Below are 15,105 nucleotides of genomic sequence, written 5' to 3' on the forward strand. Positions count from 1 at the left end.
GTCCTTTCAATTCCACCTACACCTCATATTCATCCCCCTGTTTCTATCACCATTGTCACCACACTAGTAAATGTTCTCTTTACTATCCACCCAGAATACTATGCCTCTCCTTTCTGTGAGTTGTCCTTTGTACAAGAGTCAGAATAATCCTTCTATGCATATAACCGGCCATATCATTGCTCTCATCAAAAAACTCCAGTGACTCCCTATCACTTACTGAGTAACAGTCTTTGATTGGTATTCAAGGACCTCCACAATACGGCACCACCCAAATTTTCTAATATTATCCTAATTTTTGTTGTCACAGGCAAGATGTGCACTTGCCATTTGGCTACCTCGTTTGTTCTTCATTCAACACACATTTATTAAGCATCCACTGAGTACAGAGCACTTTTCACTGGACCAAGGACAACATATAATTATAGTATGAAATAACCAGCATAAATGTGAAACTAAATGGTGTGTGTTAAGATACTCTCTGACCTCCAAATAAATATATTTTGTGCTCTCATGCCTCCATGACTTTGCCTTGGAACATGCCAGTCTTCCTTGTTCCTAAAATGTTCTCCTTCCCCAAACTCGCCTGTTAAAAACCCACCCATTTTTAAAAACTGAACTTAAATAGTCAGTCTTCCATGAAGCCTTCCAGGGACCTTACATAGCCCTTTGTTTTGCACCTCTCTAGTGCATTAGTCAAGTATTACTGTGTATGATGTGATGTGACACAACATAACAAAACATAACATAATATGATAATATTGTACCTTCCCCAGAGTGTAGTAGGTGCTTAATAAAGTTTTACTGAATGAATGAATGAATGATGAACAAATGAACAAATGAATAAACACATGCATGTACAGGGCAAACAATTACTAGGTACCACATGCCAAATACCAGTCCTGCCTGTGGATATTTTGTTGGCACTTTTTCTCATCCTCACTCCCAGTCCAACCCTTTCCCCTCACCAATTTCATTTCACATCTGTTTCCTACGGATTTATGGCTTTATTGAGATATGTTAATAAACAAAAGATATGCCAGGAGGTAGGAGGAAATATCTGTGAAAGAACCCATTCTCTCTCCAGTCCACAGATACTGAATAGAGGTCACCCCTCCTAAGGCCATTACCACTGCAGTGTACACCGTCATCTTCAAGTTCATAGCCAGGGTCACAGCGGCAGATGAAAGAGCCAAATGTGTTGACGCAACTCTGTACACAGGGATTCTCTGTCATACATTCATTCACATCTGGGGGGAAAAAACAAAGCTCATTATTTCCTTTTCTCAAAGGACTATGTAAGGTCTCTGGAAGGCATACCTTCCATGTCAAACAATGCACATTGATGAAAAGGATCATCAAATTTAGAATTAAAAAGGGTGTTAGAGATTATCTAGTTCAGCCCCCGCATTTCACAAAAGAAAAAAAAGGGTCCAGAGAGGTTTTTTAAAATGACTTAGCTAAGGTCATACAGCTAGTTAGCCACAAAGCCTAGATTTGAACTCAGGTTTCCTAGTCCAGAGCTCTGACTACAGCTTTCTGTTTTTCACAACTATGATCTGGTTGTAAACTATAAACCCTTATATAAGAAGAAAGAGTATTATTATTGATCAAATGAGATGCTTAATAGGTCCTTGGTTTTTTTTTAAATAATAAAGCTAGGGATCCCAGCTCTATATTATCTTTAGCTTAAGTCCCAGCTCTGCCACTAATTCTCTTTGCAACCTCAGATAAGTCACTTCATCTCTCTGAGACTCAGTTTCTTTTTCAGAAAAAGTTAAACTAAATCACCAAGAGGCAGCAGGACATAGAAGATAGAGCACTATACTTGGAGTCAGGAAGAACTGGGTTCATATCCAGTCCAATAAGCATTTATTAAGTACCAATTATGTTCCAGACACTGTGCTAAGCACCAGGGATACAATTAATAAAAAGAAAGCCAGTTTCTGCCCTCAAGGAGCTTACAATCTAAAGGGGGAGACAAAATACAAAGGGAGGCAAGAAAGCAGGCCAGGGATGGCAAGATGGGACACCAGGGGGTATTCGATGTAAGGGCACCTTTTTCTGTTGAAATCAGATAGAGCAGCAGATGCAAAGTGGATGGAGCTGAGTCCAATTTCTGCCCTCTGAAAAGAAAGCATTGGGAGAAGTTTGGCACTTCACCCTCCAACCTTCCAATTAGAGGGTAGAGAGAGTTGAGGGAGATTGTGTCAGTCAAGGCTTTGATTAGCCCCATGACGGTTTTTTGTTCGTGTTTAGTCATTTTCAGTCGTCTGACTCTTTGTAACCCTTTTTAATGTTTTTCTAGGCAGAGATACTGGAGTAGTTTGCCATTCCCTTCTCCAGGTCATTTTCAGATGAGGAAACTGAGGCAAACAGGGTTGAGTAACTTGCCCAGGGGTACAAAACTAGTGAGTATCTGAAGTTGGATTTGAATTCAGGTCTTCCTGACTCCAAGCCTGGCACTATATCCACTGCACCACCCAGCTGCCCCAGGAGCTTGGTAGTTAGTTTAGAAGTGATGACCTTGGGGGCAGCTAGGTGGCACAGTGGATAAAGCACTGGCCCTGGATTCAGGAGGACCTGAGTTCAAATCCAGCCTCTGACACTTGACACTTACTAGCTGTGTGACCTTGAGCAAGTCACTTAACCCTCATTGCCCTGCCTAAAAAAAAAAAGAAGTGATGAGCTTATTCTGGGAGGGGGATCTTGATCCATGGAATTGAAATCAAACAGGGCAGGTGGAGCCAAGATGGCAGAGGAAAGACATTAAACCCACAAGGTTCCTGATACAATCACCCCAAAAATAGCAATAAAAGAACCCTTGGGACAGAAAAACACACAAAAATATGGGCTGAGAGTTTTCTCCATCTATAGATAGATTTCAGGGGGCTGTGCTGGGCCACGAATAAAGCCTAATGCTGCAATCAGGCCAACACACCAGACACCCACCAGAGGAATTTGCCCCAGTGCCTCTGAATTGGCTGCAGCACCGGCATCTTCTGGAACCGAGCGAGCAGTCGGACTGAACGGCTGGTCCGGGTGGGGTAAGTGCAGGGGTACCAGTGGACTGGGGGAAAGGATTCAATTGTCCCACCCCAGCGGGCAACCAGGAAGAAATCCTGAATGGCAGGAGACCCAGGTGGGGGAGGGGAGCAGGGGAGCAGTTTCATCAGAAGCTGAGAACCACACCACAGAAAGCTTTGCTGGTTGGTTTCTTAGTTATCTCCGGACCTGAGAACAGGCCAGGGGAGATTAAAGCCTGCTCCCTCTCCACCCAAAACACCTGGGACCCTCTGAAGCTGAGAACAGGAGTGGAGCCTAGAAGCAGCCCCCCCACCACCACTACCCCCCAGTGGAGAGTTTAAAATCAAATGAAAGTGAGGCCAGGCAGGCTGAGAAGAAGCCCAACCATCCCCCAGGCCATGCTGTAGCTTGAACAGTGTGTCCTGGAAGCAGCGCCACACTTTAAGAAGGAGTTAAAAGCCAAGAAATAGTAAGCCAGGATGATTAGGCAGAGAAAGCAGAAGACCATCAAAAACTTCTTTGGGGTTAAGGTAGACCACAATACAACCTCAGAAGAAGAAGATAATAACAGGGTCAAAGCTCCAACATCCAAAGCTTCCAAGAAAAATATGAACTTGTCTCAGGCCATGGAAGCTCTCAAAAGGGACTTTGAAGAGAAAGTAGGAGAAATAGAAAGAAGATGTAGAGAAAAGGAGGAAAGAATGGAAAGGGAAATGAGAGCGATGCAGGAGACTCATGAGAAAAAAGTCTACAGTTTGAAAAGCCAAATGGAAAAGGAGATTAAAAAACTGTCTGATGAAAATAACTGCCTAAGAATTAGGATTCAACAAATGGAAGTTAGTGACCTTATGAGAAACCAAGACACAGTAAAGCAAATCCAACTGAATGAAAAAATAGAGGGCAATGTGAAATATCTCCTTGGAAAAACAGCCGACCTAGAAAATAAATCTAGGAGAGATAACTTGAAAATCATTGGACTATCTGAAAACCATGACCAAAACAAAAGCTTAGACACCATCCTCCAAGAGATTGTGAGGGAAAATTGCCCTGATATTCTAGAAGCAGAAGCTAAAATAGAAATTGAAAGAATTCACTGATCACCTCCTGAAAGAGATCCCAAAAGGAAAACCTCCAGGAATATTATAGCCAAATTCCAGAACTCCCAGGTCAAGGAGAAAATACTGAAAGCAGCTAGAAAAAAGGAATTCAAATACTGTGGAGCTCCAATAAGGATAAAGCAAGATCTAGCAGCTTCTACATTAAAGGACCAAAGGTCATGGAATATGATATTCCAGAGGGCAAAGGAACTGGGACTTCAGCCAAAAATCACATACCCAGCAAAACTGAGTATAATTTTTCAGAGGCAAAAATGGGATTTCAATGAGAAAGAGGTCTTTCAAGCATTTGTGATGAAAAGACCTGAACTGAATAGAAAATTTGACTTTCAAATACAAGATCCTGGAGAAGCATAAAAAGGTAAACAGGAAAAAGACTTCATGAGGGATATTAAAAGATCAAACTGGGTGGCTAGGTAGCGCAGTGGAGGGCGGCTAGGTGGCGCAGTGGATAAAGCACTGGCTCTGGATTTAGGAGTACCTGAGTTCAAATTTGGCCTCAGACACTTGACACTTACTAGCTGTGTGACCCTGGGCAAGTCACTTAACCCCCACTGCCCAGCAAAAAAAAAAAAAAAAAAGATCAAACTGTTTACATTCCTACATGGGAAGATAGTTCTTATGATTTCAAAGTATTATCTCAGTAAGAAATTCACAGAAGACAGGGCTGGACTGAATATGAAGGGATGATATCTGTAAAGCATTTATGTTTTGTTCCTTGTAGGGCAGACAGGGTGGGGGTTCTTATGTCTCGGGCTGGATTTGGGCTTGGGGCCTCCTGGGTCCAAGGCTGGTGCTTTGTCCACTGTGCCACCTAACTAATGCATGATGACATCATTAAAATAGGGTTGAGGTGTAGGAGGAATAAACTGGGGGTGGGAGAAGGGGAGAGATGGTCTGGGGAGAGATAGTCCACATGAAGGAAACAAGAAGAAAACTTATAGAGGAGACTAGAAGAGGGGGAAGGAGTTGAGGCATGAGTGAACCTTAATATCATCAGAATTGGCTCAAAGAAGGACTAACATACATACTCAAGTAGATATAGTAATATATTTTTTCCCTGGGGTCGGGGAGGGAGAAAAGGGAGAGGAAGAAGGGAAGGAGGAAAGGGCAGATTGGGAGAGAGAGCAGTAAAAAGCAAAAAACTTTCCAGGAGGATGAAGATGTTCTGCATTACTGCACCAGTATGACATAGTGAATTGCTTGATCTCATCGGGAGGGTTGAGGAGAGAGGGAGGAAGAAAAATTTAGAACACAGAATTACCTCAGGGGCCCTGATCTCATTGGAGTGGGCTCATGGAGGGAATAGCTTTCATACCCAATTGAGAGGAGCAATCTATTTAACCCTGCAGGAAAATAGGAGGGGAAGAGGATAAGGAAGGAAGGGCGAAAAAAGAGTCAGAAGTAAAACACCTCTGAGGAGGAATAGGTAAAAAGAAGATAGAGTAAATGTCATGGGAAGGGAGTGGGATGGAAGGAAATAGTTATGATGATTGATTATAATGGCAAAACGCATGGTACCTACTTTATGTTTTGTTTTGTTTTGTGAGGTGGTTAGGGTTGAGTGGCTTGCCTAGGGTTGTGCAGCTAGTGGGTGTTGAGTTTCTGAGGCTGGATTTGAACCGGGTCCTCCTGACTCCAGGGCCGGTGCTCTGTCCACTGTACCACCTGGCTGCCCATATGGTGGTACCTACTTTGCTGGGCTTTTATGAAGAAAATTCTCTGTCAAGCTTAAAGGTTATGATGAACAGGATACTATCAGAAAAACCTGGAAAGACGCACATGAACTGAAGCAGAGTGAAATGTACTGTATACAAAATAACAGCAATAGTTGGGGGGGGGGTGTGATCTGCTGGGAAACATGTGGTTATTTTCAGCAAGGCAATGATCCAATATAACCCTGAAAGACTTATGAAGATTGCAGCTCATCTGCAGAGAAAGAACTGATAGTATCTGAAAATAGATGGAAACACATTTTAATTTTTTTTTTCATTTCCTCTTTGACAATTCCTTAATCTGAAGTTTTGGGGGGTTTTTTTGACTGTTTTCTCTCACAACTAGCTAATATGGGAATTTTTCCATGACTACTCATGTATAACTTATTTTAATTGTTTGAGTTCTTGTGGGTAGGGGGTGGGAATGGAGGGGGGAAGAGAAGTTGGAACACAAAGTTTTTTTTAAAAATTGATGTTAAAATTTTGTTTTTACATATATTTTGGAAAATAAAATTCTATTGAAATTTTTTTTAAAAAAAGAAATCAAACAGGGCAGCAAATACAAAGCAAAGTATCATATCTAGCAGCTAGGAGTTACAGTGGATAGAATGTTGGACCTGGAGTCAGGAAGGCTTGAGTTCAAATCCTGCCTTAGATACTTACTAGCAGTGTGACCCTGGATAATTCATTTAACCTCTGTTCTGTTTCAGTTTCTTCATCTTTAATATGAGGATAATGACAACACCTGTTTCCCAGGATTGCTTCAAGGATATCTGTAAAGCATTCTGCAAAACCTTAAAGTGCTATATAAATGCCAGCTACTATTATTCTATCTCCTAATAGCTATATGACCTCAGGTAAGTCATTTATTTTTTTGATGCCTCAGTGTCCTTATCTCTAAAATGAGGAGGCTAGACTGATATGGCCTCTGAGATTCCTACTGCTTTTAAATCTATTATCCTATGATGCTATAAAACTTCCCAATCTATCAAACAAAGGTTTGTTTTCTTTGGTACCAGTTGAGATTAGGCTAGCTTGCCCAACAAGCCAGGAAAATTTCCATGATGCTAGGCTACTGGGTGGATATTGGGGCTGACATTCTAATGGAAGTCACTTGGGGCCAGAGAGTGAGGAGTTCTAGGGCTAGGATGGAAATAGCCAGGACCCCTGCAGCTGTTCCCATTCTAGAAGAATAAGGAAGACGGCCCCCAAGAAAATACTCCAATTACCTTTTATGTTCCCTGATGTGGTCCCTAATATTGTTTAGGAGTAAAGAAAGAATCCTAAGCCTGGCTTCATCACAAACTAACTGTGTGACTTGGGACAGGTCATAAAACCTGTCTTGGATCTATCTCACTCACTGACTGTTGTGAAGATCCAATGAGATAACAGATACGAAAGTACTCTGAAAAGCATAACGTGTTCTATAACGCAAAGTCTTATTATTACAAATCCTGGCAGTACATACATTACTGATTAAAAGGAAAAAAAATGCTCCCATAGCATAAGTCTGTGAATTCACATGTCTAAACCTACCTCCAATACACACTACTTTCCCCTTAAGGATACACTTGGCCCTCTAAGTTGGTTTGTTTGTTCCTGAGAAGCTTGGAGGATATACACACAATTTGGCTCTGAATCTGTATATCCTTCTTCATCACATGACTATCTAGGTTGTCAAGAGATGTATTATAGCCAAGCTGACCTGACCTGGGATCAAACACCCTAAGCTGGCAAGTAGAATCCAGTACCCTGGGAAGCAGGCCCTACTGGCTGTGAAACATTCCCTGTGCTAGCTTCCCAAGTACTACACTGGGGGTGGTGGTTTTTCAGTTGTTTCAGTCATGCCTGACTCTTCATGACCCCTTGGGGATTTTCTTGGCAAAGATACTGGACTGGAGTGGCTTGCCATTTCCTTTTCCAGATCATTTGACAGGTGAGGCAACTGAGGCAAATGGAGTTAAGTGACTTGCTCAGGGTCACACAGCTAGTAAGTTCCAAATTTGAACTCAGGAAGATGAGTCTTCCTGACTCCAGGCCTGGCACTTCTATCCACTGTGCCACTTAGCTATCCTACTACACTGGCAGCAGCTTCCTTTCACCCCCCCCCCACACACACCTAAAGGAGCCGGGGGGATGCTTACACTTCTGCCTCTTCCTCTTTGGCTCCTCGAAAGGAAAAGTTCAGCCTCCAGCTCTTAAGTCAAGAGACCTAGATCCTAGTCTTGATTTCACCACTTATTGGTTATTGAGCAAATAACCTCACATCTCTGGGCTTCAGTTTCTTCATTTGTAAAATTAGGGTGTTGGACTAGGAAAAGGAATCTTAACTTGGAGTCTGTGAACTTATAAAAATATTTTACTCATTTCATTTTAACATAGTTTCTTTTTTAATCAGATATATTTTATTTCATGCATTTAAAAACACTGTTATAAGAAGTGGTCTTCTACAGCTTTGTCAGACTACTAAAGGGGTCAGTGACAGGAAGATGGTTAAGAACCCCTGGAAGAGTTGGTGTGCAAGGTCCTTGCCAGCTCTAATGGTCTAGAAACTATACTGGCAATAGGAACATAATAGAAATTTCTCAGAATCATTTGCAGGCACGGCCTTGGAGGAGTGACTAACAGGGAACATGGGATCAAACTCTTTAATTCTGATGCCTTCCTGTTTACCTAGCAATGTAGATATGATCCAACTGATTGAGTCATAATATCCTTCATCTAACATAGTCCAGCCAGGTCCAAAGCTTGCAGGCCAGACCATTAATGGTGTAATGAGGAAACTGTCCCTGTGAAATCTGGTGACAGCCTCCAGACAAAGACCTCATTCTGTGTCTGCCACACTGGCTGACTGGGCGTGTGCCAAGGCCCAGGACCCCCCACAGGACTTGCCCTCATTCCTGAGGTCTGAAGGCCACGTTTACTTCCTGAGTAAAAGAAAAGATCGGATGGGAACTGTGCTGGCCAGTGGTGCTATTTGTTTTTCTGACTTATCAGCATTTGAATTGATTATGTGAAAACCAGACTGTACTTTTGTTTCGTTATGCTTTTGTTGAGACTTGGGTGGAAAGGGAAATTATGCAGTAACCTCTGTTCTGAGTTTCATGCTCATTAACCCCAGGTTTGGTGGGAAGGTTACAGACAAAGACATAAAATCTGCCCAAAAGGTCCCTGCACGAAAAGAAAACAACCCACCCCTCCCACCATGGAGGCCATGAGGGCCTTATCCTGCCCCTATAGACTGTAATAACTCACATTTCTATACAGCACGAACATTTACAAAGCACTTTCTTCACAAAAACCCTATGAGATGGATAGTGCAAGTGTCATTTCCATTTTATACATGAGTCTCCATGAGGTAACCTGACCTTACTCAAAGTCATATGGTTCGGACCCACAAGAGCCAGGGTTCAAATAAACTCTGTGAGTCTCTCCCACACCAGAAGACCCAAGTGCTCAACTCTAAAGGTGGAGCACCTATGTAGCTGAGTTCATAGCATCACAGATTTAGAACCAGAAGGAACCTTAAAGTCAATCAGTTTAACCCCCTCATTTTACAGATGAGAAGACAGAGGCCCAGAAAGATTAAGAGATTTGCTCAGGGTCTAAGTTGGGATTTTAATGCAGGGAGGTCTTCCTGATATTAGGTTGAGGGCTCTTTACTCATACTGACTCAAAAAACCCCAGCAGCAGCTCTGGATAGAAGAAGATAGAAAAGCTAGATATTAATTAGCCCACCAGGTATAAAAATAGCAGGCCAATCATTCTCCCGATCCTGGTAATTGATGAAATAGTACAAAGTAAGGAATCAAGCCTCTGCATACATGAAGTTAGAGTATGGCATATTTATTGAGTAGGTTCAGAGATGAAACTAACAGGAGAACAAGTGAAGTTAGAAAGTGATGGGATCATATGGAAGCTGAGGGAATATGAGTCAATACCAGTAGATTGTGGACATATTTGGGCACAGATCCATGACAGTTTATGGGTGATTTTGGAGTGATTTTGGAGATTTTGTGAGTGGGTCTGGTCACAGGTTCCCCAAGGGTTTTGGTGCACATGGGGTGAGTAAGAACCACAACATATGCCAGCAGTGGTCAGCCCCAGGCTTGGATACAAGCCAGTGAAATAGGTTTCAAGTTCCTGTTCTGTATAACTGAATTCAGAGCCAAAGCATCAGAGCGTGGTTATTAATGTGTCCATTAGCACTGGTATTTGGCTCTGTTCCTCAAGAGACACTGTAGGACATTAAGGATTTAAGGAAACCCATGGGTGTGACTAACCTATCCCCCTCTTTGACAAGAGAGACCTGTAAACCTGAGCCAAATCACTGAGGCCTATTTGTTACTGGGTACAAAAGAGGAGAGTAGAATGCCTAATGTACAGTGTAAACTTTTATGGAATCATTTTTAATTTTACCAGTCAGTATGGCACATTCCATTTCTGATACAAACGGGCTCTGTTAGCCTGGGCTAGTCACTTAACTTCCAGTGGAATAAGCAACTCTCTAGCTGTGCAGCAACAGTAGAAAGAGGTTCCTCACCCCAGAGTCTCCCATATCAATGTAATCACAAGTACAATGCCTATCTCTTTGAGGAAAAAAAAAGAAATGAACCATAGATAAGGGAGTCTTTTCTGAAAAGTTTGGTCTGGGCTCTTGAATCTGATTGTTGACACAGCTCCCAATGAGCCAAGAGAGTAAATAAGGGAGCTTTCAAGTATGAGACATCAAATACAACTCTGTAAAAGAAACCTAGGCTTTCTGTGGACAGCTGTTTCAAGTTCTTACCCCAGCAGCCCTCAAGAGGGTTTATAGGGTTGCTTCAGGTCACATAACCTAAGATCAAACACTTGGGTTTCTAGCATTCAGGATGAACAATGATAAATTAGGAATATACTTTGTGTTTCTAGCATGTCTAAAAACTTCAGGCTCTAGATGTAAATTTAAAACAGAATTATAATTTAAGTTTTCAATTTTTTAAACACTATTACCCAATGAGAAATACCTTGGCAAGATCTTCCATCCTCATTGAGGGTAAAACCTGGGTTGCATGTACAGGAATAAGAGCCAGGAACATTGGCACATAGCTGCTGACAGTAGCCATAACGACACTCATCTATGTCTAAAAAGACAAAGGAAAGAAAAATAGGTTAGGTTGCTCTTTTTCTTCATCTCCATCCACATTCCCATCTGCATCTCCATCTCCATCTTCATCCCCATTATCTGTATTCCCTTCCTCCCATCAAGATCACCATTGCTAACACTGCTATCTCAACCATAAATAGCACCTTAGTACCACTGCCATCATGTTAGACTGGGAAGGGTCTAAACCTAAGAGTTTTAGCCTATGAGTCAAGGGACTTGATTTTGAGTTCCAGCTTTGCCACCAACATATCCACATATGACCATGGACAAGTCATTTATTTGTGTGTTTGTGTGTATTTGTGTGTGTGTGTGTGTGTTTAGTTCCCTAATCCATAAAATGAGGATGTTGGATTAAATGACCTATAATTCTAAAATTCTAGTTCTTCTATTACCATCCTAATATTGTTGACACTATTATGGCTACAATAGAAAGTCCTTGCCCTAAATAAATAAGTTTCATGGACAAGTCAAAGAAAGATGACACAAAAATAACTGAGGCATCTAAAAATAGAGGCATCCCCTATTTAACAATAACAACACACTGTAAGTACCATTATAAATAACTCCCTCCCCCCAGTAACAATGCAATGACCCACTGTAATACAATTATATTTTATGACATTTATTACCATGTTTCTATGGAACTAACTGTTCCCAGTAACATTATTTCACCTAAAATGTTTTTATGTAATAAAAAATCAGGTGGCCAAGTATCATTCCCCATTAGGTAAATGGTCAAAGGACAGAAACAAACAATTCTCAAAACAAAACTTCAAATGATTAACAACAATATGAAATATTGACCCATCATTAATAATGAGAAAAATCCAAATTTTATATTCATCAAATGGACAAGAAGAAAAAAGACATAAGTAATCTATGTCTGAAGAACTCAGACAATTGGTTGAACAATTCTTGAAAGCAATTTGAAAGTATGTTTTTTTAAATGACTTAAATGTCAATACTCTTTTGCTCAACGATCCTTCTAGGCATATACTCCAAAGAAGCCAAAGGCAGGAAGAAAGAGCTTATTATATACATAGGAATGTGTTGGTTAATGTTTAATAACTGACTCTATAGGGAAAAAAATGTACAGTGAGACACTTTTAAATTTAATTGGTGTTATTAACATTTTCTCCATCACTAAGTCAGTCTAGACAATCGACAGAACAATAAATCAAATGTGGTTTGCTGATTTCTGAAGTAAATAAATGCTCACACTGAAAACTTAACAATCTCTTTCATGAGGGGCATATGAGCTCACTCCAGCATGTCACTGGTCATAGCAGCACTTTATGTGGCAGCAAAGAACTGAAGACAAATCATGGTAAATGAATAAAATGAAATATTACTGTACTATAAGACATGATGACTACAAAGAACTCAAAAAGAAAATAAAAAGACATGAACTAACACAGAATGAAATATGCAGAAAAGCAACACACACAATAATTATGGGAGAAGAGATGGGAGAATGTTCTTCCCTTCCTTATTTAAATAAAGACTTGCAGGACTGTGGCTGTGGAACATTGATATTAGTGTCATACTTGGTTGATGTGTTGGTTTTGTTTAACTGCTGCTTGTCTCTTTCATTTTAATCTGTATTACAAAAGATAGTTCACTGGGGAGGGTTATATGTTCAGAAATGAAAATGATATGAAAGTAAAAGCTAGCAATAACATTTTTTAAAAGAAACTTTTTGGTAAAATCTGCCTGTGCATCCTGTTCAGGACAATGGTATCAGCCCTTAATTATCAACACTAATGAAGAGAAGCAGTTGTTTGAGCAATCTATAAAAAAGCAGACATTCAAAAAAAAAAAAGGCATCAATGTCCATCTGTGCTTCATTGATATGTTGTTTAGTCGTTTCAGTCATTTCTGACTCTTCATGAACCCCTTTGGGGTTTTCTTGGCAAAGATATTGGAGTACCTTGCCATTCCCTTCTTCAGCTCATTTGCACATGAGGAAACTAAAGCAGAGTTAAGTGACTTGCCTAGAGTCCCACAACTAGTACATGTCTGAGATTGGACTTGAACTCTACTGTGCCACCTAGCTGCCCTTCATTGATATAGTGAAGGTAAAGAGGGTGGTCTCAGAATCCATACCCTTGTGAGTGTCTATATCCAAGCAGTGGGAAAAACTCACCACAACAGTAGAAGGGCAGTAATTCAAAAAACCAGACTTCATCAGACAGTCATTTCCTTGACACTTCTGTCACTATGCCTCCTGATCTCTTTACAGACCTCCCCATATCAAAAGCCCCTGCTGGGGGCAGCTAGATGGCGCAGTGGTTAAAGCACCGGCCCTGGATTCAGGAGTATCTGAGTTCAAATCCAGCCTCAGACACTTGACACTTACTAGCTGTGTGACCGTGGGCAAGTCACTTAACCCCCATTGCCTAAAAAACAAAACAAAAAACAAAAAACAAAAGCAACCTGCTGGCCCCCAGCATCCTTTTAACCATCTCACTCAGCTCTTTGGTATTTTCAAGGAACCCTTGTTTCTGACCTGACCTAGCCTCTGGCTTTTAGTCAAGCAGTGGACTCTTTTTTTTTTCCTCTAAAAAGGGGATCCAGGGGCAGCTAGATGGCGCAGTGGATAAAGCACTGGCCTTGGATTCAGGAGGACCTGAGTTCAAATCCAGCCTCAGACACTTGACACTTAACTAGCTGTGTGACCCTGGGCAAGTCACTTAACCCTCATTGCCCTGCAAAAACAAAAACAACAAAAAAACAACAAAAAGGGGATCCATTTTGGTCTGGTGATTAATTATCTACCTACCTGGAGCCTATCTGCATATATTAGCTCCCTTCTTGGGATTCAAGAATAAACTTCTTAAAGATAAAAATTGTATCTCATGCTTCATGGGTACTTTTACCCCTACCCCAGGGACAATTAATCCAGTACCAAACACATGGCCAGAAAAAAATATATCTTTTTAATTGAATTTGATTTAAATAGCTGCAAAGACTTTCCCTCATTCCTGGAATTCACTCCCATCTTTATTTACACTTCTTAGAATCCCAAAGTTCCTTCAACACTCAACTTAAACCCTTTTCCTAGAGGATACCTTTTCTGACCCACCCACTCCCCACCCCAACTATTATTGCCTTCCCTTGAAAAATTACCTTATATTTACTTTTGATATTTTTGTATGTACATGTATGTATACATATTGTTTGTCTTGTAATAACATGAGCTACTGGGGGATGACAATTTCATTTTTCTCTTTCCATTCCCAGCGGGTGTTTAATCAATGCTTGTCAATTGATCTTATGACTTGCCTATGCTTTGCTAGTCTTCACAGATGTCCTATTCTGAAACCTTATTATTTCATGAAGGGGACCTTGGCTTCTCCCTCAAGTCCTACCAAGCTAGGCAGGCCTGAAGTATAAGCTCAGTGATGGATAGATATGTATGTGGCCTGAGTAGCAGCCTAGATAGTTACCATCAATTCATTGAACTTTTTAACCAAGGTCACCAAAGGATGATGATTTTTTTTTAGGCCATCACAGCTCTCAAATCCCCTCTATTAAGTTCTAGGGCTGTTGTGATCTGTGGAGGGAATATGCCCATGGACAATGCTCTCAAATACTGAACTATGATTTATTATGAGACAGATACATGGCATGATGGCTGGATCACCAGACCTGGAGTCAGAAAGGCCTAAATTCAAATGCTGCCTCAGTCACTTATCAGCTGTGTGACCCTGGAAGTCACTTGACCTTTCTAAATCTCAATTTCCTCATCTTTAAAATGGAAAATGCAATTGCATCTACTTCACAGGTTTATTGTGAAGATCAAGTGTAACAATATATGTAAAGCACCTTGCAGACCTTAAAGGGCTATATAAATGTTGCTACTTTTGTTGAAATTAGAGTTCTGTCTTCTACATAGTAATAGCTGAATAAATGTTAAATGAATAAAAGCATAAATGGATAAATTTTAAAATGTATGTGTTTATTCCTTCCTTCCTTCCTTCCTTTATTTATTTATTTATTTACATTACCTATGTATACACCAAAAGCCAGTAGCAAGTGGTGACTTGTGGTACTCTAATGGGCGAAGGAGGGAGAAAACAAGGCTGAGCTTAAAGACTGACCA

The 15,105-nt window shown here is 40.8% G+C and overlaps 1 protein-coding gene across 1 annotated transcript in view; it reads right to left on the reverse strand.

The window, feature by feature from the left end:
- FBLN5 (fibulin 5) overlaps positions 1–15,105 on the reverse strand; it is a 154,221-nt gene that overhangs the window by 55,356 nt on the left and 83,760 nt on the right. The window contains exons 6-7 of the mRNA XM_043985995.1: positions 10,861–10,977; positions 1,128–1,247 (exon numbers count right to left, since the gene is read on the reverse strand). Of these exons, the coding sequence (XP_043841930.1) occupies positions 1,128–1,247; positions 10,861–10,977 (237 nt within the window). The remainder of the gene's footprint in view (positions 1–1,127; positions 1,248–10,860; positions 10,978–15,105) is intronic.

This window comes from Dromiciops gliroides, chromosome 2 (assembly GCF_019393635.1).
Source record: "Dromiciops gliroides isolate mDroGli1 chromosome 2, mDroGli1.pri, whole genome shotgun sequence".
NCBI classification, from domain to species: domain Eukaryota; kingdom Metazoa; phylum Chordata; class Mammalia; order Microbiotheria; family Microbiotheriidae; genus Dromiciops; species Dromiciops gliroides.